A 24,974-nucleotide genomic window follows, 5' to 3' on the forward strand; every position below is an offset into this window, starting at 1 on the left:
CGAAGAGTTCTTATAGGACAGAGCACATCCCGGAGAAGAATCAGCCCTGCAGCCTCAGCCTCTGATTGGTCTGAGAGGACAATCTTCTAGAAGACCAGTGGTCTGGAGAATGGGTGTCAGGTGGTCTGGGTGCGTGAACATTCTTTCCATAGTCCTCCAGGGGGGAATCAGAGCGTTCTGTAGAGGTTCTATGTATCTCCAGGCATTGACAAAGGACTAGAAAGTTTAAGCTCCCAGGTTGTTAAAACAAAATGGAATGGTTGCCTCATGCCTCAACCTACTTGGTTTTAGTAATTGAGGAGCTTGACTATAGTGACTCCATTTTATTTTTCCACTCAATTCCTTAGATAAAAGGGGGATAAAGTGAGTTTAGACATGCCCAAATTAAGTGGGTCAGTAGATCTCAAGGGGTCACCCTAGAGCTCAATAGTGTGATGTACCCTTCCACCCCCCTATTCCTTCTGAGATGAAATTTTTCCTCCTTGGTGGCCCATTCCTTTGTTTAATAATCTTAACTGTCAAACTGTTTTTCCTTGTGTTCAATACAAGCCTCTGATGTTGCTGCATTGCTACAGTCTATGTTTGTCTTGTCAACTAGACTATACATTCCTCAAGGGCAGAGCTAGTAACCTTAAACCCCACACTCAGCCACAGTGCCAGGACAGGCCTTGGTATGGAGTTTGTGATGGAGCAAAAGCTCCAGTTCAAGGTCATTTTCTTGTTCTAATTCGCAAACATGCCTTTCCATGAAGTGTAATATTGGACTCTAATATTTAATAATATTTCACTGAAGTTGGTAAAACTCCAGGGCATGTTTCCCCAAAATATTCTTTGTTGCTTACTTGGAAAAGGGTGCATTGGTCCACCCTCCAGACACCCCCGATTCATGCCTGCCGAATTGTTCTTAAATTGTTGCCCTTTAGGATCCCTGAACAACATTCTTCGACTTTTCTGAGACCAGGTTTTAAACATCATTTGTGTGTGTGTGTGTGTGTGTGTGTGTGTGTGTGTGTGTGTGTGTGTGTGTGAGAGAGAGAGAGAGAGAGAGAGAGAGAGAGAGAGAGAGAGAGACTTCAGTTCTTGTTTTCTTGAAGGAAAAAAATTTCAGTCAAGAGACAAAGTGCAGCAAAGCAAGCAAGAATTTGCAGCAAAAACACACGTAGGACAGGGAAACAAGGAAGGGCATAGAAGAAGCAGCAGGAGAGTGAGGCTGGGCTGCTTTGGCTGAGAAGTCAGGGCAAAGGAGGCCTTAGAGACAGGTTCATGGGGCTAGACCAGGACGAGCTGCTGCTGCCCATTGCACCCCTGGTTGCAAGCCTTGTGGGGTCCCTTACAGTAAAGAAGGGGGGAAGGAAATGGTGCAGGCGTGCTCCCCTGGGGGAGAGCACAAGCTAGGCCCTTTGTGTTGCGGGTACTGATCTCTCTCTTGCAGGTGGGAATCTTAGGGGAGGTTTCAGGGAAGGGTTTCTGTAGAATATGCATCATCTTTCCAGCTGTGCTCTCTCAATGTCATGGTCTCTGCTGATTGGTTGGCAACAGGACAGGGTGTCATTAGTCATTGCAGCTGGTCCAGAGGAGGCCACCATGCCGCTTGTCTGGTTTTGCTGCTTTTCTGGGCCTGGAACTTAAATATAACTGAGGCCTAGGTGTTATCTTGGGGGGGGGGGGGGTGGAGTCTGAGGGTCTACACTGCAAGACCAGCGATATGCTATGGAAGAAAAGGTAACCTTGGAGTGAGGTCCTTGTTTTCCTAGTTTTGCCTGTTGCTACACACCCGGGCTTTCTGCCTGGTGACCTTTTGTACCTGACCCCTTGTCCTTGCTCTGCTCATGTCTGTCTAGCTGCCTATTACACTTTTGGGTAGGGGAAGTGAGCTATCGTCAGCTAGTCCTTGCAGCCTCTGAACACAGGATGAAACGTATACCTCTAGGGGATGTTTGAAGAACTACCATGAACACCTTTGGCAGCCAAGTCACCGACCATCCTTAGACTGTAGTCCCCACTTCCTCTGTCCGAGTGGATCGAGAGTCAGCAGCTTCCCTTTTCTTGTTCTGACACGTGCTCCAGTGGAGAATGAGGAGCAGCCTCTACCCTGCGGGGGAGGCCCTGACGCTGCACTCACTGAATGTCCTTCTTCCCCTTCCTCCCCCCTGCATGCAGTCATGTAATTATCAGGACCCTTGGGGAACACAAAGAAGTGGATATTTGCATTTTATCAGTGCAAGAAAGGCATGGTGCAAGTCATGGTAGAAGGAATGCGGGGTATAATGGCATAAGAAAGGGTTGTGGGGATTTACAAGACTCCTAGAGGAGAAAATGGCTTTATGGAAAGGAGAGATTTGAATCCGAGCTTGAAGGATGCAAGGATCTGAATCCATGCAGGTGTGTGGGAAGTGGAGGCGGGAGTCAGGTGCAATATAAGAAGTGATCTGGGGTGTGGAGAGCAGATGCTGCATCTCTGCTCAGCAGAGGAGACTGTGCACAAGACAGGCTCCCAGTCAGGGCAGACCACCTCCCAGCATGCATCCCGCGGGGCTGACATTTCAACCTGCTTTTTCTTGGCACTGCGTCTAACATCTCTTCAATATAATCTTAACGGTCATCGAAGAGGGGTCCTTTGGGGCCTGGCCAGTGTTGCTCAGTGGTTAAGCGTCGACCTATGAACCAGGAGTTCAGGGTTCAATTCCTGGTCAGGGCACATGCCCAGGTTGCGGGCTTGATCCCCAGTGTGCAGGAGGCAGCCGATCAATGATTCTCTCTCATCATTGATGTTTCTCTCCCTTTCCCTTCCTCTCTGAAATCAATAAAAAATTATAAAAAGGAAAAAAAGAAAAAAAAAAGGGTCATTTGGGGAAGCGTGCTCCACTGGTGAACAGGGTAGAAGAAATCCTGGGAGCAAAAGTGTGCAAGTGAGAAAATGGGGGTGGTTCTGTTGGGTTCCAGGTGGAAGAGATGTGAGTGAAGGACAGGGGGTCTGACTGAGGCAGGGCCCTGGAGAGCCTTGAAAGCCAAGTCAGCTTGGATTTCATTGGGAGTACAGTGGGGAGCCGTTGGGAAGTTTGGAGCATTGATTGGAGCCAAGTTTCAGAAATGTGTCTGGAAGGAGGAGAGACCAGAATCAGTGCACCCAGATGTTCTTGCAATGCTCTTGGTGAGAGGTAATGACAAGGGCATGGGGACAAGGAAACACATCACAGGAGCAATTCTGTGACATTACTGACAGGGCCATTGGGAAGATTAAATCACAGATGTGTGCGATCATTCAGCAGATATTACAGCGAACCTACTGTGCGCCAGGCCCGGAGCCAGGTGCTGTGTATTCGGTGGGGAGCAAGACATCCCTCCTCCTCCCACTTCTGGCATTGAGGGGGTTCTCAATACATAGTAATTGAACCTGATGGTGTGCTGGGGAGTGGGAAGGACTGTGAGGCAGATGGAGGAATGGGCCTGCATAACCAAGGGGTGGTGATGGGAAACACAGTGAGATCAGAAGGGGATTATGGGGCTCCTGCTCGATCAGGATTGAGGTTGATGTACCAGCAGGACATTTCCATGACACCAATTAAGCTCACTGAGAGAAAACCCTGTTTTGTTCACTATTCTGTCCCTACTGCTCGATGCTTTGGCCCTGGCTCCCCTACTCCACCCAGCCCAGCCCCTTGTCTTGCTTCCCCCCCAATTCTGGTGATGGCTAGTGCTGTTTCCCTGGTCAAGGAGCCTGCAAGAAGGGAGCCAACAGAGAGGAAACTGGTCCAGGGCCTACACTGAGCTGGTGGTCTCCCAAAGGCCCTAGAGTTCTAGCAGCTTTCTGGACAGACCAGGAATATGAATCAGACGTTCAGGGACTAAATGCCCACAGGCTCTGACCCACTAAGGCAGGAGAAAAAGAAACCAGCAGGTAGAAGCGTAGACTTGCCCCATACCCCATGCCCTTGTCATTGGATGGTTCTGAGCTGCGCACACCCTCATGGCCTTCCTGGTGATGTCCTGTGCACCGAGCAACAGCTGTGTTTATTGCAAATCTGTAGTCAGCTCGGAAACTCATCTCCTTGTACTTATTCCCCTCTCTCTCCCTCACTTCCCCTTTCCCATCTCTTGCTTCCTTTGAATTGAACTTCCCAATAAAATGTAAGCTTCTGACTCAGGCATTTAACAAATTTCCCCTTCAAGAACTGGGACGCAGAGAGGGCTCAGTAAGTATTTGTTAGGTAAATGAATGAGTGGCAGGTCTGACCTCCAGTTAGATAGTGTGGGGCAAGAAACAAAGGTAGAGGAGTTATTCTGAAAATTTCATAGCTTTGCAATGACTATTTAGAAATGTCAACAGGAGGGTTGTCTCCATAGACTGCAGAGGCGCCTCATCTCCTAGGTGTGAGAGGGGCAGGGGATAGAGAGAGGAGAGAAGTGAGGCAGAACCTGAGGCACTCATGTTTAAGAAGCAGGAGAGCCTGGCCAGTGTGGCTCGGTGGCTGAGGGTGACCTATGAACCCGGAGGTCTCGGTTCGATTCCTGATCAGGGCACATGCCTGGGTTGCAGGCTCTACTCCCAGTAGGGGGCATGCAGGAGGCATAATTCTCTCATCAATAATGTTTCTCTCTCTCTCTCTCTCTCTCTCTCTCTCTCTCTCTCTCTCTCTCTCTCTCTCCTCTCCCTTCCTTTCTGAAATCAATAAAAATATATTAAAAATAAAGAAGCAGGAGAAAGGAAAGGATCCCAGGTGGAGGGCTGTGAGACAGAAACTGCTGGTGTTCATCAAAGCCCCCGTACCCCTCCAGGCCACGGCTGGATGGCATTTCCAGCCCCTGTAGATGGGTGTGGCCATGGAGCATGATTCCTGAACAGATAGGATGGTGAACGAGACAGACCTCCTGCCCACATGGAGCTCAAGTCGAATAGATGTAGAGGAAGTGTCCTGCCTTGTACCTGGCACGTTAAAGCCTCTTGCAGGAGCTGCCACACTCCCAGTCTGCAGGACATAAAAAATAACTCTGAGGTCCCAGGGAATGTGGGAACCACAAGGCAGAAGGGCCCAGGTCTTTGAATCATGTGATTCTTCAACTGAACGCTCCATGAATGAGAAATAAATGCTTATTGTTCAAACCACGGTGATTTGGGGGTTTATCTGGTACAGTAGTTAGTACCAGATACATCATAACCTGGCACGTGTTGAGAAGACAAGAGGCAGATGTTGAAGCTGAGGAGTGGTGTGGAGAGCGAGAGGGCACGGTCTTCTCGTGGCAAAGCCACGTGCAGGTCCCAGCTTGGAGGGCAAAGCCCTCCCAGCACAATTATAGCCAAAGGCTATGGTTGTAAGCTTGACCTTATGGTCCGAACCTGTGGTCCCAGGTGGCTGAGTGATGTGGGCTGCGGGAGGTGCAGCAAGTGCTGCCAAAACAAAGCTTGATAGATTTCTCAGGTGCATGTAACCAAGTAGATTCGAAACTCGCGAGAACATTGTAAACATCTTGACCATGCCCTTGCTTGCCTCATGGGATCTGACTATAAAATAAAGACTCGGCTTACAGGCTATGTCACTATCTCTCCATCTGAGAGCAGTGACCTACCCGGCCCCAACTTGTTCTCTTGTCTGTCTTCTGTCATCCTTCCCCACCCCTCCTCAGGTTCACCCCTGGCCGTGCTGGACATGGTTCAAGTAGGAGCCTGTTATGGTCCTGAGGTCTGGACTTGTAGTTCCAAGTCCTGGTGTCCTTGACACAGCCCAAGTGGGTGGGATATTAAGTAAGTTCTCACACCTTTTCTTTACCCTGACCATCCTTCCAAGCACAGGTTCTTTGATGAGCTGAAGTCACTGAGCCATGTTCTCGAACTTTACCTAGAGAAGGGATCAGACCTCACAGTCCCGAGATTGCCGACTCCCACGGCAGGACAGTCTTCTGGTCTCCCGCCCTAGTAGGAGGTGTGTATGCCAGAGCTTTTCAGTTGAGAACTGTAGGAAGAGATGAGCAACAAGGCCTAGGGAGGACAGAGCCGAGTGGCCCTGGTGATCTGGGCACTGGGGACTTGGGGGCCATCTCTCCGTGTGCCTGCCACGCGTGCCTCAGCTGTGCGGTCCTACTCAGCATTCGATTTTCAGAAGAGAGAATCTGAGAGGGTGTAACGTAAGGCCTGTGTTCAGCCTGTAATGTTGATGATGACAGGAACCTGGCTCACAGAGAACAGGAGAAGGACAGTTCCTCCAAGGAAGAGCAGGCTCTGTGGATCCTCTTAGCAAGGCCTTATTTCCACACTGGAGCAGACAGGAGGATGCTGTCTGGGTCCTCTTGGGATCCGCAACCATTGACCTTTCAGCAGCAAACGCATTTTTATTTTAAAAAGCAAATGGTACTGGGGGTGTGGGGGTTGAGGGTGGGGGGGACTGACTAGAATCTACCTGCCATCCTTGCATTCGAGATCCCCTGGGCTTGGGGGAAGCGATTACATGAGAAGCTGTGGATTAGGAGTCGGGAGACATGGATTCACTTCTACTTTTAACTAACTGTTTCATTGTTTTATACTCCAATTTCCCCATTTAGAAAACAGGGTAATAAAAGCTGTTCTGCCTAATTCACAGATTTGTTGTGAGGGGGATGGGGGGGGGGGGGGAGAAAAAAAAGATAAAATATCAGAAAGCTTCTGAAAGGATTTTAAGAGGCCAAAAATCAAATTTAAGAGCAGTTCGTTAGCAAAGCATCTGTCATGAGTTGAACTGTGTTCCCCGGAAGGTATGTTGGAGTCCGGGCTCCCAGGTCCTGGAAAGGTTGGTCTGTTGACATGAGCTCAGACTAGAGTAGGACAGACCTTAATCCAATGTAACTGGCGACTTTATGAGAGAGGAGAAAAGACAGAGACATTTACACATAGGGGGACACCTATGTGACATAAGAGGCACAGATGGAAGGGTTGTAGCTACAGACCAGGAGCACCAGGGATTGCCAAAGCTAGGAAGAGGCAAGGAGGAATTCCTCCCTACTGCTTTCAGAGCCAGGATGGCCCTGTTGACACCTTGATCTTGGACTTCTAGCCTCCAGAACTGTGAGACAATACCTTTCTGTTATTTTAAGCCACCCAGTCTGTGGCACTTGGTTGCAGCCGCCCTAGGAAATGGGTTTAGCATCCTTTGACAATTCCCATGGCACAGGGAAGCTTGGCCAAAGCACTAGGCCCCTCCCTGAGAGGTTTGTGACCTAGAATCATACATGGGTCATGGGACAAGCACATGGACAAGGACCAACACCACAGATGTGAAGATCACACAGAGCAAAGGTCAGTTTTGGGAAACTCACAGCAGCCAATAGGGCTAAGTAGGTTTACACTGGGGTGGGGGTGGGGGTGGGGGTGGGGTGTTTAGCTCATGCTGACAGAAGTGTCACTTCTGCCCTGAGGGACCAGTGTGCTCAGAGTGGAACTGGGCTAGGGCAGCCTGAGGACCGAGTCGCTTTCACTTCCTGCACGTGTGGTGTAAGGGTCACTTTCATACTCCAGGCCCCCATCCCGGAGCCTCCTGGCGCCAGGCAGGCGGCACATCAACACACCAGGGAGGCCCAGGCCCTGCGGGGAGAAAGCCTGCAGGATGCCCTCTAACCATCGGCTTCTGCTTGGCTCCTGGAGTGCTCGTTTTAGACTCTAAAATTTGAGGAAAAGTCATTCAGCCTTTTTACTCTGGGGCTTCTGCTTGGTGTGCAATGTGCCTGTGCTGGGTGCAGGCCAGTCAGGCCCTGGGCGAGCACAGACACACAAGCTAGTTAAGCGTTCCCACGCATGCATCATGCTGTGGAATCCTCTCAGTAGCCCCAGGGGCAGTTCTTATTACCACGTCCATTCTACAGAGGAAGAAACTGAGGTGCAGAGGTCCCGCCCTGGTGCCAGGAGCTGTCTGACTCCAGAGCCTGTGTTGCTAACCACTCTATTATGCTACTTTGAGAGCTTTTTTGGATCAGGCTGTTCTTAATGAAATCTAAAAGCAATAAGTCAGTGCCGTAACTGGTTTGGCTCAGTAGATAGAGTGTCGGCCTGTGGACTGAAGGGTTCCAGGTTCGATTCTGGTCAAGGGCATGTACCTTGGTTGCGGGCGCATCGCCAGTGGGGAGTGTGCAGGAGGCAGCTGATCGATGTTTCTCGCTCATCGATGTTTCTAACTCTCTATCTCTCTCCCTTCCTTTCTGTAAAAAAAATCAATAAAATATATTTTTAAAAAATAAAAGTAATAAGTCAGTGAAGAAAATAAGTAGAAAAAAACCCCCACAAAAACAGTGTATATATGTGTGGGAGCCATGACCAAGATACGTGAAGGGGAAGGGCCGCGGACAGCATGAGCCGCACTCCCACCAGGTGAAGCTCTGAGTCTTCCCAGCAGCCCTGGGAGTGGAACTGACGAACATGAAGGAATTAGCCAACGCCACCAGTTTGGTGAGAGGTGGAGCCCAGATGTGATCTAGGTTATCTGTGAGCCTGGTGTGTTTTCCACGACCCCTACTGCCCAAAGGGACGGCCAGGGCCAGTTGTCTCCTGGGTCTTAGAGGGCCTCGCTTAGCACTGGGCACAAAATAAGTAATAAGTGTTGTTTAGATTGGGTTGAATTAAACCCCAAATTAACTGATGTTCGTTAAGAGAAGGTTTGACAAATAATTGGACACCGTACAGACGTGAGAAGGAATGAGTTGCTGTCTGACACGGGATCTGCTGTTGAATGGAGAACAGTTTAGGGACGAGTATGGTGTCTTTTCCTGAAGAAAGAGCGAGGCTTTCTTACCAATACTCATCTTCATCTGTTTCTCTGGGCAAAAAAAGGTCTGTATCAAACAACTTCAAATGATAATAATGCTTATCTCCAAGGGGGAGGAGCATGAAGGACTTTCACATATTTTATAATAAGAAAAAGCATGAAGATACTTCCATTTGGAAAAAAAAAGTGAAAGGAAGGAAAAGAAAGACAAGTTGTTTCTGGTGGCAAGAGATCCCACTGGAGTGGGGGGTGTGCCTCAGACCTGGATTCTCCACGTCTTCCTCAGGATGGACAGATGGACCGATGGACCGACCCTGGGCCCCACACGTGGGAAGGGTTCATTCAGAGCCTCTCGCTGTATCCTGTAATATCTCTCTCTCCATCTCTCACCCTCCGTACTATGAAATATTTCCATTACAACAAACATATAAACACACTTCACGGTACCAGGACTCTTTGGAAAATGGAACAAGTCCTTTTTTTAAAAAAATATTAAATCTTTATTGTTGAAAGTATTACATATGTCCCCCTTTCCCCCAATTGACCCCTTGTAGCCAGCCCCCACCCCCCACCCCAGGCCTTCACCACCCTATTGTCTGTGTCCATGGGTTATGCATATATGCATACAAGCTCTTTAGTTGATCTCTTCCCACCCAGCCACCTTCCTTCTGAGATTCCACAGTCTGCTCTATGCTTCTATGGAACAACTCTTTGTATTGTGTGAAGTAAAAAGTTCAGGGCCCACTGGCTAAGTAAAGGTGGGGTGATTGAGCACTAAAAACTGCAGTAAGCTAAAGCACTCATTATTCTGAAACTGGTAAAGAAAGGGGGGTAAACAAGTATTTTTGCCTTTCCTGTATGAGCTATACCTCATGGTGAGCAAACCGTTGAAAAAGAGGGGGTTTGGGAGCCTTATTTTATTTTATTATTTTAAAAATTTTAGTTTTCAGTTACAGCTTATATTTAATATTATTTTCTATTAGTTCAGTTGTATAGCATGTGGCTAGACCAGTGGTTGGCAAACTCATTAGTCAACAGAGCCAAACATCAACAGTACAATGATTGAAATTTCTTTTGAGAGCCAAATTTTCTAAACCTAAACCATATAGGTAGGTACATTGTTATTAACTTCATTAGGGTACTCCTAAGGCTTAGGAAGAGCCACACTCAAGGGGCCAAAGAGCCGCATGTGGCTCGCGAGCCGCAGTTTGCCGACCACTGGAGACAATTATATACTTTATAAAGCATTTCCCCCTATATTTGCAGTACTCACCTGGCACCATGCATAGTTATGACAACATTATTGAGTATATTCCTTAAGCCGGACTTGACATCCCTGTGTCTGTTTTGTAACTATCAATTTGGACTTCACCTTTTTCGCCCAGTTCCCCAATTCCCCTCCCCTCTGGCAACCAGCAATCTATTCTCTGTGTCTACGAGTAAAAGAGTTATTTTTATTTTTATTTTTTTTAGTTATTTTTAGAAAAGAATCCCAGCTAACAAATACAGGAGGAAAAACAGAATTAGAAAAATCCCTGTTTTGTATCCCTTCCTAATGACACCGTGGATTTAAGCACTGATCATCAATGGCTGCAAAAACCTTGAGGTCAAATACCAAAAATAAAATAAAATAAAGGGAAAAATTTTCAAAAAATACCAAAGGGAAATTTGTCATAAATGGATGGATGAGGCTGAGAACTCTGGGACCCACTCACCATCCCTACTACTCCTACCAGACAGGCGCCAAGCATTACCTATCTCCTGATGGGTTACAGTGGGATGTGCCCAGCGCCACCTATGAAGTATTCTTGCCACAAAATCAGGCCCCTAGATCCAACTACCATTTTATAGGAAAGATGAGCCCAGAGAACCATGTTACATGACACCTCTGCAAAGTTCAGAATGTGGTAAACTCTACAGATGAAAAGAGACATAAGAGACATCTCATGTAAGTGTAATTTGTGGACTTTCGAATCCTGACACACAGAAGTCAACTGCAAATGTGACCAAACATTTATGAGGTAATAGGAACCACTTGAACACTGACCGCACATTTAGGAAGTTACAAGGATTTATGGATAAATCCTTGATGTGATGACTTATGATGTGATGCTAAGAATTTGTTTCAAAATAATCCAGGTATGCGGGGCTGGAGAGAGGAGTGGGTGGTGGTGCAGAAAAAACAGTCCTGGCCATGTGCAGGTGGGGTGTGCATAGGGATTTATTACACTACTGGGGGCCCAAGTCCTTAGCAGCTGCTGGCTGCCTGGCGGGTACTCCCTCCCTTCCCCTGGCTGGCCCCGCCCCCTGGTCAAACTCCCAGAGGAACAATTTACATACTATGCTTTTATTATATAGGATAATCTCTGCTTCTATACATAATGCCCATAATTGGAGATTTCCATAATAAAATGTTAGCCAAAAGCAATAAAAAGTTTGGGCATACAACTTACTCCTATCATGATGGTGGTAGAGGTGGTGATATATGGAAATGTGTGAGCGTGTGTGTGCGCAGTCTCAGCTGTGTTTATTTCTAATTGAAGTTGCCCCTCTGAACAAATGCAATCTATTGGAAAGGACTTTTTGACAGGTGTGAACAATGCCCCCACCTGACAGGCCCAGCTGGATTTCCAAGGGGCGTTAGGCAGCAGGCACAGACAGGGGGCCCCTCTTTAGGGGACGGCTGGGGCCAGCCCCACACGGTTATCCCCTCGGTCAAAGACAGAGTAAAACTGTCTAATGAAGACATCGCCCAGGATCCAGAGGGGCCCGGCTGGAGGCTGGATGTCAAGGCCTTGGAAGCCACTGGAGCAGAACTCCATTCCATCCACGAAGTCCTGGGGGTGGAAAGAAGAAGGTGAGTGACATACGGGGAAGAAGGAAGGAGTGCTGCCTTCAGCGACACTGTGTGTTGGTGGTGGCCACCGAATGGCCTTAGGCAGCTGCTTCACAGTTTTGGTTGGCTGGTTCTTCCTCCTGCTTCATACACCTCTACCGATGTATTCATTAACCCTTTTCGGTCCAACGTCGAGGCTGACTCGACAGACCAGGTGCTAGTAGCAGGTCCAACGTCCAGTTGGTGGTTGAGCTAATTGGCAATTTCCACCGGGGAGCTACTGCAACCAAGAGAGGAAGAACTTTCAGTTCGGACCAGACTGTTTGAATTCCAAAAATAAAATTGGACCGCAAAGGGTTAAAGTGTTTGCTAGATGTGGGTCTGGGCTTCTAAGTTCTACAATTTTGAGAATTGTTCATCTATTATACACTCCCACCCCCCAACACCATTTCACCATTGGGAAAACCAAAAGCTTGACTCACGGCTGGAAGAGCAAAAGGTTTGGCATTAGAAGACCTTGACTGAAACTCTGGTTTCTTTAGTTTCTGGTGGAGCTCAAGTCAAATTCTTTAAGGGAGAGAAACCGCCTATAAATGGCTAGCCACTGCTATTTTCTTGTTCTGGAAAGAATCACTTGAGTGGCTCCTACTAGGTGTAAGGTAAGTAGGCATCCCTTACTCCATGAGAACCTCCCCCAATCTTATTCTTCAGTTTGGCAAAGAGTTGGGATCTAACAGACAGGTGTGGTCTTTCCAACAACCACTGGAAGTTTGAGGTTGCCAATGAGGGAGTGGGAAGATTTGCGGAGGGCTAAAGAGCCTTCTTGAGAGGACGGGGATAAGAATGCAAAGGTATTACAGCATCCGTGATGGGTTGAGGTGGCTCTGATGGAAATGTGCTGGCAGAAAAGGACAGTGGCACCATATTGGGTGCAGGAAAGGGCGTGGGGGAGAGCAGGAACTCACAGAGGGTGAAGGTGGGAGGGGGCGCTGGAGTGGTGACGGGTGTAGAGACTGATGAGTTTGGCAGTTGAAATGTCTAGCTTGTCCCCAGTGTGGTGGTCACAGCGGCAGCTGCAGAATTCCTTTGTTGGAGGAGTTTAGGGGACTTGACATGAAGCTGTGTTTTAAAGTAAGACATCTGTTTTCCTGATCCAGAGACAGAGAAGCATCGATCAGACTGTCAAACCTCAGAGGGCAGGTAGGGGAGGGTGCGGGTAAGGGGGAGAGATCAACCAAAGGACTTGTATGCATGCATATAAGCCTAAGCAATGGACACAGACAACAGGGGGGTGAGGGCATGAGTGGGGGGGCGGCGCCAATGGGGCCATAAGGACATATATGTAATACCTTAATCAATAAAGAAAAATTTTTAAAAATGACATTTGTTTTCACTATTACTGTAACTGTAATAGTAAAAGTGGCTTAGGGAAGGGGTTAGTGGAGATCAAGGTGTGGGGGTAGGTAAATCCCTAAAGCCCTCAGTCTATCCCTTAGCACCCCGATTCTGGCGCAGTCACGCTGATGCTGTGGGTGACTCTTGGGCAAGGTTAGTGCATTAAAGTGTGTCACCAAAGAAGTATGATACTGAAAATCTGTGCCCCCTGTGTATGAGGTGGTCATGGATTTCTCAAACACCTGGGGGTTCCCTTTCTACCTCTCCCTTCATACTTACGCATCTACTGCACCAAGGCATTCTCTGGTTTGAGGAGCATGTTAATCTGTATATATATTAGAAGAGATATAACCTTATTCTGTACCTCCCAACCCAAGCATCTCACATCTAGAACCATTAACTCTCTGGGTCTCAATGTCCTGGTCTATAAAATGGGGTAATAGCACCCCCAGTCTGACTTGGTGGTTGAGGTTAGAGACAATGTCAGAGAGCCTCATTGAACGGCCTGTTCCAGATTTGCTGCTGCTTCATGGCCGAGCGGGAAGTTAGAGAACCAGCCCAGTGGTCTTTCCACCACACACAGGCAGCTGTGTCCTTCCCTGAGGAAGTGCCACTTCAGTGCAGGGTAAGATGGGAGGGGACTTGGGATAGATGTGGCCTGAGTGCAGGCAACTGTTTGCAAAGGGGAAGTGGCAGGTATCTGGGGAAGGCCCTGTGACTTGCAGAATGAGGAAACAGTCCTTTAATTCTTTTCTGCTATATTGTGAATATATGCGTGTGTGTGCTTTTTTAAAAAATTGTATTGGGGTGACACTGGTTAATACAATGATACAGGTTTCAGGGGTACCATTCTATAACACATCATCTGTACACTGTATTGTGTCTTCACCACCCCAAGTGAGGAAACAGCTCTTACCAGCAGGGTGTAGGCAGTTGGTTGAAGAGTGTAGGGGACTCCATTGATGGTGAAGGTGACATCCGGCATGACATTGAGATTGTCACACTCCACGGCATACTAAAACACCCCACAGAGGATCAGTTTAGAATCTCCCGTCTCCCAAGAGAGCCCCCCCGCCCCGCTCCCCTCTTCCCCCCAGACAGGCACGCACTTCTCCATCCACGGGCTCTGCCCCTATCGCCTTCTGCAGCTGCTTGATCTCAGCCGGGGGACCTGTGATGAGGGAGGTCCCTGTGTCCACAATGGCCTGGCAGCCTTCTGAGCAGAACATCATGGCTCCTCCCACCTGGATTCTGAGGGCAAAGGAAGCGTGGTCAGTCCCTCACCTCTTCGCTTCTTGTCCCCTCTCTCCAGCCTCCAGCTCTCATTCCCTGCTGAGCTCTCTGATACCTGAAGCACATGCCTGGCACATGGCTGGCACCTTGCAGGAACTTGTTCCTGGCTGAGTTGACACTTGAATTACGTTTCTTTGAATCCATTGTCTAATGTGGAGAGAGGCTACAGTGTTTGGACAGGTTCAAGCCTCGGACTAATGAGAGGGCACAGTCCTCTCATGGCCACGTGCAAGTCCCAGCTTGGAGGGCAGAGCCCTCCCAGCACAATTGTAGCCAACAGGTATAGTTGTAAGCTTGAACTTATGGTCCGAGCACGTGGCCCCACGTGCCTGAGTGATGTGGGCTTGATAGAGTTCAGGTGCATGTAATTGAGTAGATCCGAAACCCATGAGAATGTTGTAAACATCTTGACCACGCCCTTACTTTGCCTGGTGGAATCTGGCTATAAAATAAAGACACGGCTTGTAGTCCATGGCGCTGTCGCTAGCTCTCCATCAGAGAGGACAGCGTCCCTCCCAGACCCAGCTTTCTTCTCTTGTCTGTGTTTTCTCAATCCTTCACCGCCCCCTCTCAGGGTCACCGAACCTGGCTGAGCTGGCGCGGCACATAAGGCACCCAATGTGGGCTGAGTATGCCATGGCCGTGCCAGCTTGCCACAGTCTAATACAGTGCCAGGAAGGTGTCAGACATCCAATCCCACTTTCCCATTGCTCCATGCCCAGGTGCGTGTGTGTGTGTGGGGGGGAGGTGGGGGGAAGGAGAGGGGGCTCAGTCAATGCTGCCACCTCCAAGAAATCTGAGGATTTCTTCAGACAGAAGCTGCCTTGCCCTGTCTGCTGGGCCAGCTTGGTGGCACATCTCATGGAGCACTGATCACTGTCCTCTTTACATGCAGTCACTTGTATGTGCGTCTCACCTTCCGTGCATCCTTTATGCAGGCACAATCTGAATCCAATTCACTTCTGCACCCATTTCAATCAGCCCTTGTCTGTGTGTTAATTTATGTTGGGTGAACAAGAAGCAGCTAGTGGAGTGTTTGTATTTACCATGGGTTGAGTTGAAGGCGCACCTCTCCTACAAGGAAGGAAGCTGGTCGTTGGTACCGCGTACCTGTCACCCTGGTTACTGATGCCCCTTCCTGCACCTCTGCTCGGCACCTCCACGCCTCTAGCCTCACGCAGGCTCCTGGCATGCTCTCCCAGTGACCAGCACTTCCATTCAGGTCAATTTGAGTTGTGCCTGCTATGAGTTATGAGTTCTTCCCTCAACACCATACTCTGTGGACGATACTCACGTGTCCAGTGCTATCTGCCAGTAGCCTTGCTTGGTGACCGGGACCCAGTTCAGACTCCCAGAGAAATGGGAGTGGTCATAGCCTCCGAAAATCAGCTCGCTCCCCGCACCGCCTTCTGGGTCACTGCAGGGAGAGAAAGGCAGGCTGCCAACGAAGGGTCACGGGAAAACCCTGGGAATGAGCTCCTGCCTTATGGTCTGATCACTCGCACCAAGTACCTAGACCAGGGTTAGTCTGGAATTTGTGGGCAAAAGAAGAGAGACAGCTCTGCCCAATGATTTGTGAATGAACCACAAGCCTGGTTATGCGCCCTGACCGGGAATCAAACCCATAACCCTTCAGTGCATGGGACGACACTCCAAACAACTGAGCCCCCCAGCCCGGGCCCATCGTAATCATTTTAAGTGTACAGCTTAGTCGTGTTAAGTATATCCACACCGTTGTGCAACCAGTCCATAGAACCTTTCATCCCACAAAACCAAACTTTTACAGCCATTCAATAACTTCCCATTTCCCCTTCCTCAGTCTCTGGCAACCACCATTCTACTATCGATTTCTATGAATTTGACCACTCTAGGTGCTTCCTATAAGTGAAATCATACCAGGGGTCCTTTTGTGACAGACTTAGTTCACTTAGCATAACGTCCTCCAGATGTATCCCTGTGGTGGCTTGTGCTGAATGTATCCTATTGCATGTATATATCGCATTTGCTTATCCATCCATGAACATGTGATTATTTTATTATCAGCTTATTGTAAATTTTTTCCTGCCTCCCCCACTGGGAATAAGCTTCTTGAGGGTGGGGACGGTCTTTCTAGCTTCACTGTATTCCCAGTGCCCAGTGTTGTGCTCAGCACATAAGAGGGGCTTGAGAAGTAGTTATTCACCGCATACATGAATATTTAATTCCAGGTATTCCTAAAATGAGTCCAGCGTGCTACAGTTTACAAAGTGCTCTTCACAACGACTTTCTGAGGCAAATCCTATTTTCTCAATAGTCAGAGGGGTTCAGTGTTTTGCCCCAAATCACGCAGCTGGACTAACAAGAGATCCAGCCCCCGTGTGACTGCTACGTCTGGTGCTCTCTCAGCGGCACCGTGCTGTCCCCCGGAGGTATAAGACCTCAGCCTGGCAGGCTTGACGGGCCTTACCTACTCATGTAGACAGAAAACATGGGTACGTCCACCAGGTTCTGGGCCATCATGTTGTCGAACACTGGAGTCACCCCTCCAACAGCCAAGGAGGGGTATCCCAGGCCCAGAATGCCATCGAACTCTGCGTCCACAAAGGTCTGGCCAGGCTCCGTGACACTCTCTCCAAATTGCTGGCCGACCACAGTCAGCCCTTCCACCTGACGGGAGAAAGCCCAGAGGGAATTTGCCCAGGAGCTCTTTGGCAAAGGGCCTCAGATCCCCAGATTCTCCTCTCTCCTGAAGCTAATTCTTCTCTGACTCAACCTTTCTTGATTAAATGGGCACAACGATTTTCGCCATAGTCCCACTCAATGTTTAAACGTAAACCCTTTTTGCCGAAGTATAATACAGAAATCGTAGGTGGGCCGTTCAGTGAGTGTTCACAAACTGTACTCACCCATGTGAGCAAGCTCCCAAACTGAACAAGAGGACAATGCAACCCCCAGAGTCCCCCAGCACCCTGCCAATTATCACACCTTTCCTCACAAGTGACCAGTCTCCTGGTTTCTAACAGCCTGTATTGGCTTTGCTTATTTTTTAATTTTATACAAATGGAATCATACAGTATGAATTCTTTGGTAGCTGGCTTTTGTCACCCAACATTATGCTTGTTGCACGCTGTTTTAATTTGTTCATTGTCTTTGTATTACACAATCTGAATATGCCATCAGTATGTATGCATTCTACCATGGGGCATATATGGGTTGCTTCCTGTACTTGACTATTGCTAATAATGCAGCTTGTACTTGTCTTTGGGTGAACACGTGTACATATTTCTGTTGGATACATGTTTGGGAGTAAAATTGTTAGATCATAGAGTATGCGTAAATACTGACAGAACTGAATAAATACTGACAGAATTTTCCAAAGTGATTTGTACCAATTGATGGTTTCAGTACCAATATTTTGAGAGTTCCGTTGCCAGTAGCTTCATATCTTCACCAACACTGGATGTTGCCGTCTTTTCCTTCTCAGTCTTCTGGTGCATATGCAGCAGGTACATTTGGTTTTAATTTGTATTTCCTGGTGACTAATGACATTGGACATTGGATAGCTCCTTTTTGTGAAGTAGGTTGTCTGAATTTTACTTATTGATTGGAACCAAGTCCTTTGTTGGATGTTTATATTAGAAACATCTCCGGACTGTGGCTGGCGTTTTTACTCTCTAATGGTGTTTTTTGATGAACAGAAGATACGTATTTCAATATAGTCAAATTTATCAATCTTTTTCTTTTTAATTAGTGGGTTTTGTAACTTCAGAAAATTTTGCCTACCTTAAGGTCATAAAGATATTTTTCTATGTTTTCTATTAAAAGCTTTATTGTTTCACTTTTCCCATTTATATCTATAGTCTATGAGAAGTTCTATGATTGACGTGTGAGGTAGGAGTCATTATAGGTTCTTTTTTTTTTTTTTTACGATATGGATATCCAGATGACCTAGTACCATTTAATAACTACACCATCATTTCCTCCACTGCAATATCATGTTCAATGTAGGTCAGGTGACTGTGTGACTAATCTCTGAATTTTCTATTTTGTTCTATTTTTCTATTTGCCTATCCTGTGTCAATATTACATATCTAAATTACTACATATTCATAATGTCTTATACTTGGTAGTATTTTTCTTCATCTAGATTGTATTACATATTCATATAAATTTTAGAATTGGCTTGTCAATTTCTAATAAAAATTGCTCTTGTTTTGATTGATGAAAAATTGACTTATTTATAATACTGAATCATAAGCATGGTTTATCTTCAATTTATATAGATCTTTCTTAATTTCACTCAGTAATATTTTGCAGTTTTAAGAGTAGAGATCTTGCACATTGTTTTGTTACTTGTAGGTATTCGATGCTTGTAGGTATTCGATGTTTTTGATATTATTATAAAACATCATGATATATATATTTTTATTGATTTCAGAGAGCAAGGGAGAGAAATAGAAACATCAATGATGACAGAGAATCACTGGTCAGCTGCTTCCTGCATATCCCACACTGGGGATCGAGCCTACAACCCAGGCATGTGCCTTTGGCTGGAATCCAACTTGGGACCCTTCAGTCTGTAGGCCGATGCTCTATCCACTGAGCCAAACCAGCTAGGACAAGTGTTCTTTCTTTATCAGTTATCTGGGAGAATTTGTATAAGGTTGATGCTATTTCTTTGGAAGAATTTACCACTGAGGTTACCTGGGCGTAGATTTTTCTTGTGGAGAGGTTTTTAATAACAGTCAATATTTAAATAGACATTGGAGTATTCATATTTTCTGTTTTTCTTGTGTCAGTTTTAGCATGCTGTATTTCTCAAGGCATTTGCCATTTTTTAAAAAAATTGTCAAATTTATCAATATAAAATTATTCTTGATTATAATGATATCATTATCATTTTAATGTTTCAGGGTCTAATTAATGCATTATTTTTCATTTCTAATATTAAGTTGTATTTTCTTTCAGTTTTTTATTAATTTTGCTAGAGGTTTATGAATTTTATTAATCGTTGCAAAGCGTTAATCTTGGCTTTGTTGATTTTCTCTATTGAATGACTTTTCTGATTGATTGACATCCATCCCATTCTTCTATTTATTTCCTTCCTTCTTTCTTTGGGTTTGATTTGTTGTTGCTTGTGGTTTGCTTGTTTTCTTATTTTTTATTGCTTAACGTAGATGCTCAGATGGTTGGTTTTCAGCTTTTCTAGTATATACATTTCAGGCTATAATTGTCTCATAAGAGTTGCATTAGCTGCATCCACAATATTTAGCACATCCTTTATTATCTGTATCAGAGAAGCAGAGCCATTAGGGGCTACACACACAAAGGATTGTATTCTGGACAGTTGGCTGTATGCCATGGCAGGTGCTGGTTACATGGTGTACAGTGGGAATTCGCTTTGTCCTGGTGCCGCAGACTGAAGTCTACAGTTTGGCAGTCAGTCAGGGAAGACGGGTGTCAGGTGGGAGAAGGGTGAATTGGAACTTCGAGGGTGAGGGTGGACTAGAACGCACATTGTTCTCTCACTGCCTCTAAGCCTCAGTGCTGGGCGTGTCCTGTAGCCCTCGCTGCCACTGCCCGTTAAGGAGTTAAACGTGTGGCTGGGCTGGGAGCCAGGAACTTGAAGGAGGAACCAAGGGACGCTGGAGTGGCCGTGGGCTTGGCTGTGGCCCCACACCACCCAGCGAGCCAGCAGATAAGCAGCAGCAAAGGACACAATTCCCCTTCCATGCCCTCCTCTGCTTCCAGGGGTAACTATGATGATCAGTCAGGAATGTGACGTAGCCTTCTAAGCAGTCATTTGTGCCTTTACGTATGTTCTAATAGAAAACAGTGTGCTGTTTTATCTGTATGTGGTATTTTTTTTACATAGACGCTGTGTTTCTTGCTCTTGGCATTTTTTTTCCCACTCCATGGGTTCTACTCCCACCCACTTTAAAGGGATGTTGATGGAGTCTGAGCCCTGTGGCCGGACCCCCCAGAACTGTAACAGTGCTCATCAGGGGTGGGTCAGCCTCTATTTCCCCAAAGGCCTGGGCATAAACAATGCTCGCCCCTTATCCACAGGGTGAACATTCCAAAACCTCCAGTGGAAGCCTGAAACTAAGGATAATACCGAACCCTACATACACTGTTTTTTCCCCTATATGTACCTATAATAAAGTTTAATTTATAAATTGGGCACTGTAATAATAAAATAGAACAAAACAATACACTAGTAAAAGTTAGTTAAAGTGATCTCTTTTTCTCTCTGTGATAACTGATCTGATAACTGAGTTGTCTGCTAAGTGGTTAATGGGCAGAGAGCACATACAGTGTGGACACGCTGGACGAAGGAACAATCCACATCCCGGGTGGGACAGAGTGAAGTAGCGCAAGCCTTCATCCTGCTCCTCAGATCAGCGTGCAATTTGAAACTTAGGAATTGTTTATTTCTGGAATTTTTTATTTCATACTTTCAGGCTGTGGTTGGCTGAGGATAACTACAACCACAGAAAGCGAAACCGTGGAAAGGCGGGGACTACTGCGCTTGTGCCCATAAACCTGGGTAGGGCAGGACCGGGGCTCCCCTGGCTCTCTGTCCCCACCTTGGTCAGGTTCCCACAGATCTGGGATCCATGGGACCTTTGGTCAAAGGGAGTTTAAGGAGCAGCTCACGAGCTCAGCGTCGAGTTCAGGGCTGCCCTGGGACTTGGATTCTGCCTTGTCTCTATGATTGGACTCCCAGCCCCACCTTGTTGCCTTATTTCAGGAACTGAGTTCCCACCGTCTGCCCCGGCTTGGACATCTTCTTCCTTCAAGATGGAGGCCTGGTCTTGTCTCCTTGGTGCCCTGGGGCCGTTGGTCCAGTTGGGAACCCTGCCACCAGGTGCCCTGTGTCCTGCAGGAATCCCCCTCCCTCACCGCCTCTCTAGGACCCAGCACATGGCACAGACTGGCCCACGGCCGCATCTCAGGCCAAGCCAGGCCTCCCCCTTCCCTGGAAGCCAGCTCCAGCTCCTTGCTTCCACCTCTTCCTGCGCAGATCTGAAACTGCTCCCCTAAGAGCACTGAACGGTGTTCTGTCTCCCAAGTTCCTGACCAAGAGAGGGAACATGAAGGAATTATACTCACGGAGACCTGGTCGGCTCCGATGACTCCGGACAAGCTCCCCGTCCCGTACTGAATGAAGAAGTGGCTCCCTGGGCCACTGTACGTGCTGGACTGGGAAGGGCTGAACCTGGGGTGTGTCTCTGGAAAGCAAGGATGCTGCTCTTGCCTGGGCCATCAGCTTGCTGCCCCCATCCCTGCCCTGAGTGCAGAGCTGCTTCCCTAACTTCCGCTGTGGGCCCACCCAGCAGCTCCTCTCTCGCTCTGCCTCAGCCTTCCTTGCCACCACTCCTTTCTTTCCCGTGGGGCAGTGGGAACCAAATCTCCCTAACTGACCGGTCTGAGGACACAGTGATGAGCAGGTGCATCTGGAAAGGTTGGCCATGGCCCTCCCTAGGGACCCCTACAGCCCCCTCTAGACATTCGTGGTGGGCTGACAGGAGCCAAATAGTTGTCCCTGTGGGCTCCTGGGGCACCCAGAATAAACGCCAGGCATCAGCCTCTGCCGACCACTGTGCGTCAGAGACTGGCATTCAAAAGAAACTCAGGATAAACTCCTGCCATTCCAGGAAATCGCTCCCAACATCTTGCACAACCCATGGACACCTTTCTTTTAAAAAAAAAAAAATATTTCTTTTTATTGATTTCAGAGAGGAAGGGAAAGAGAAAGAGAGAGCTAGAAACATCAATGATGAGAGAGAATCACTGATTGGCTGCCTCCTGCACACCCCACACTGGGAATCGAGCCTGCAACTCCGGTATGTGGGAATCGAACCCGGGACCTTTCAGTCTGCAGGCTGACGCTCTCTCCACTGAGCCAAACCGGCCAGGGCCCCATGGACACCTTGAGGGTTGCATGAGACATTGTCTCTAAACGTTGTCCTACATGGACTGAGATGCCTTTCCTTAGCTCTTCCTTTTCCAGTTTTCACAAAGACCTCTGAGTGACCTCTGGCCAAATGGGTTTACCACCCATTGTCCCACCAGCCCCCACTCTGGTATGTATGTGGGAGCGAGGTCACCAGGCCTCCTGGATGCAGCTGAACAGTCCACACTGGAACCTGACCCACCTACCTGCCCAGAAAGAGCCACTGCAATGGAACTGTCCCCCGCATTCCTGGAGGTATTCCGAGGGGAGTATTCAAAAATGTGTAATTTTTTGGTGGTGGTTTCCCCCTGCTGATTCTGGTCAGTATGGAAGTTGCTAGCTTGAATAGCAATCAATTTTAACTTTCTTCCTGACCCAGCCCTGTTTCTGCCGAAGGCAGTCCCAGGGCAGACACAGAGGAGGAGAGGGGAGGCTGGTGTGCAGGGATGGCCAGTTACTGGAACCCAACCCCTCCCCCCAGGGTGCCAGGCTCCAGATCCCAGGCCTGGCCCTCAGCCATTCCCTGTGGGGGCTCCTGGACCACTTACTGCAGGCCGGGCTGGTGCAGTACACGGAGGGGACCCAGAGGTTGGAGGAGCCGGTATCAAAGATGACGGTGAAGTTCTGCGGTGGGGAGCCAATGGAGATGGTGCCAAAGTATTCCATCTGCAGACAAGGGAGGGAAGGGGGCAGGGTGTGGGTGCTGGGGAGGGGGAAGGACCCAGGGAGAGCTCTGTGGGCAGGGCCTGGGCCAGCACAGACTGGGGCTCAGAGACCTGGGAAGTGGCCATCAGAGGTGGAAGGCAGAGGAAGGGCTGAGAGGGAGGAAATCTAATCACTATCCTGACTCATTATTATGAGAATCATTGGGAGCAAGGCAGTGAGCAAGGCCTGCTCCTCCCTTCCCTCCCACAGAGGTGCACACATTCAGGTGCCCTGGGCCTTATCGGACCAAGTCCAAGGGGACCCGGGCATCAGTCCATATGGGTTATCCCAGAGGAGAAATCCACGCTGCCTCAGTGCTGCTGCCCCCTCGCCATGCCAGGCTGTGTCCCCCCTTCCTCCTCCCAGCCTTTGCCCCAGGAGGCCTCACATCCAAGTAGTTGATGAGGGGCTCGTTGACACTCTGGTCCATCTTGCAGGACTCGGTGAACTGGATCATGTCCAGATGCTGGGATTTCCAGAACTCGGAGAGCTGGCCCCGAGCTCGCAGCTTCTTTCGGAGGGACTGACGCCTCCTGAGGGGCACCCTGAGGACAAAGCCCCATGTGAGAAAGAGAGGCATTCCTGCCTCTCTGACTCCCCTCCCCCGCCCCATTTCCCAGAGGTTAATTGGGAAGTTACGCAGGAGGGGTCTGCAAGGTAGTGTGCCAGGATTTGGCCAGGATCAGGGCCCCTCTGCCCCAGCCTGCCCAGCCTCCTGTAGACCCTCAGACCCTTAGACTTGAGATGGCCCACCTTCCAGAGATGGGCTCTTGGAGATCAGGGACGATGGGGCTGTGGGATGGTCTGCACTTCTACATGAACACCATGAGGGGATGCCTCAAAGGGACAGCACACCTCTTGGGGACAGTGGTCAGCCCCTTGGGGAGTACTCAGGTCCTCTGAGCTGCACAGGCCTGCTGTTTCCAACGTGAGAAGCCCCTGGGGCTCAGGCAGGCAGCTCCGTCAGAGGTGGAGGCCGAGGAGTGGCTGGTGCTGGGCTGGAGACTCAGGCTAACTCCCACAAGGTGGCCGCTTGGTCAACCTTGCCCGGGCCCTGTTTCTTCTCCTCCCTATTTCCCCAGCAGCTTTCCTCTCCCAGGGGAGCCCTCAGCTTGAGAGCAGGGCCCCACCCCGGCCGGACACAGTGCTGGGACGTGGCCTCACCTGTGCAGGGGGCCCGGGGCCTGCACCAGGTCCGGGAGCACCAGCAGCAAAAGCAGAAGCGATTTCATGGTACCGCCAGCAGCTTCGTTCTCGCTGGCTCTGCCCGGCCTTCCCTCCACTTCTCCTTCCTTCCGTGCCCGGGTCGGTGGGACCACATCTCCCTCACGCAGCCCCGCCCAGCCCAGTCTGCGGACACAGCGATAAGGCCCCTGGAGTCGATAGCCAGGCCCAGAGCAAACACAGCCTGTGTCACGGGCGGGCGTTTCCCTGCACCTCTCGGCTCCTTTCACTCCTGGGGGTGGGAGGGAATCTGGGTGGGACTTGGGAATCTGTGCGCCCAGATCCTAAGGCGAAGGGGATTGTCCACGGCTCAGCATCTCCTAGAGTCTGGCACCCACCTGGCCCAGGAAGCCCCGTATTAATTAATTGAGGGAGCACCTTGCCCCTGGACACGTGGGAACCACCTACTGACTGTTAGTTACCGTGTGTCTGTCTGAAGACTCCTGGGGGGTGGAAGCTCAGTTGTCACATGCGGGGCAGGACTCCAACTCAATTTTTCTTTTTAAATCCTCACCCGAGGATATTTTTTTTCATTGATTTTTTTTTTTTTTTTTTTTTTTTTAGAGAGAGAATGGGAGGGAGGGGGGAGTGGGGGAGGGAGAGAGAGAGAGAGAGAGAGAGAGAGAGAGAGAGAGAGGAACATCAATGTGAGAGAGACACATTGATTGGTTGCTTCCCGCATACACCCTGACCAGGGCCAGGGATGCAACCTGCAACCCAGGTTTGTGCCTTTGACCAGGAATGAAGCCCACAACCCTTTGATGCTCTGGCTAACGCTCTAACCACTTGGCAGCAGCAGCCACGGCTCTAACTCAGCATTAATCAGTTTGTTTTGTCTGTATTTCCTGTTTTCTCCTCA

At 48.7% G+C, this 24,974-nt stretch overlaps 1 protein-coding gene across 2 annotated transcripts; it reads right to left on the reverse strand.

The window, feature by feature from the left end:
* Window positions 1-9,335: 9,335 nt before the first annotated feature.
* CTSE (cathepsin E) lies at window positions 9,336-24,218 on the reverse strand. 2 transcript variants are annotated; one of them, XM_059673499.1, is made up of 9 exons: window positions 24,056-24,214; window positions 23,280-23,436; window positions 22,735-22,852; window positions 21,343-21,461; window positions 16,694-16,893; window positions 15,542-15,664; window positions 14,064-14,205; window positions 13,871-13,969; window positions 9,827-11,560 (listed from the first exon to the last, which is right to left on the reverse strand). In XM_059673499.1, the coding sequence occupies exons 1-9, from the start codon at window positions 24,121-24,123 to the stop codon at window positions 11,396-11,398; spliced, it is 1,191 nt and encodes a 396-aa protein (XP_059529482.1). In that variant the 5' UTR covers window positions 24,124-24,214; the 3' UTR covers window positions 9,827-11,395. The 2 variants fall into 2 exon arrangements, with proteins under 2 accessions (XP_059529483.1, XP_059529482.1); XM_059673500.1 differs by lacking the exon at window positions 14,064-14,205 and having other exon boundaries at window positions 9,336-11,560; window positions 24,056-24,218.
* Window positions 24,219-24,974: the final 756 nt, after the last annotated feature.

Source organism: Myotis daubentonii, chromosome 18, assembly GCF_963259705.1.
Source record: "Myotis daubentonii chromosome 18, mMyoDau2.1, whole genome shotgun sequence".
Lineage (NCBI taxonomy): Eukaryota > Metazoa > Chordata > Mammalia > Chiroptera > Vespertilionidae > Myotis > Myotis daubentonii.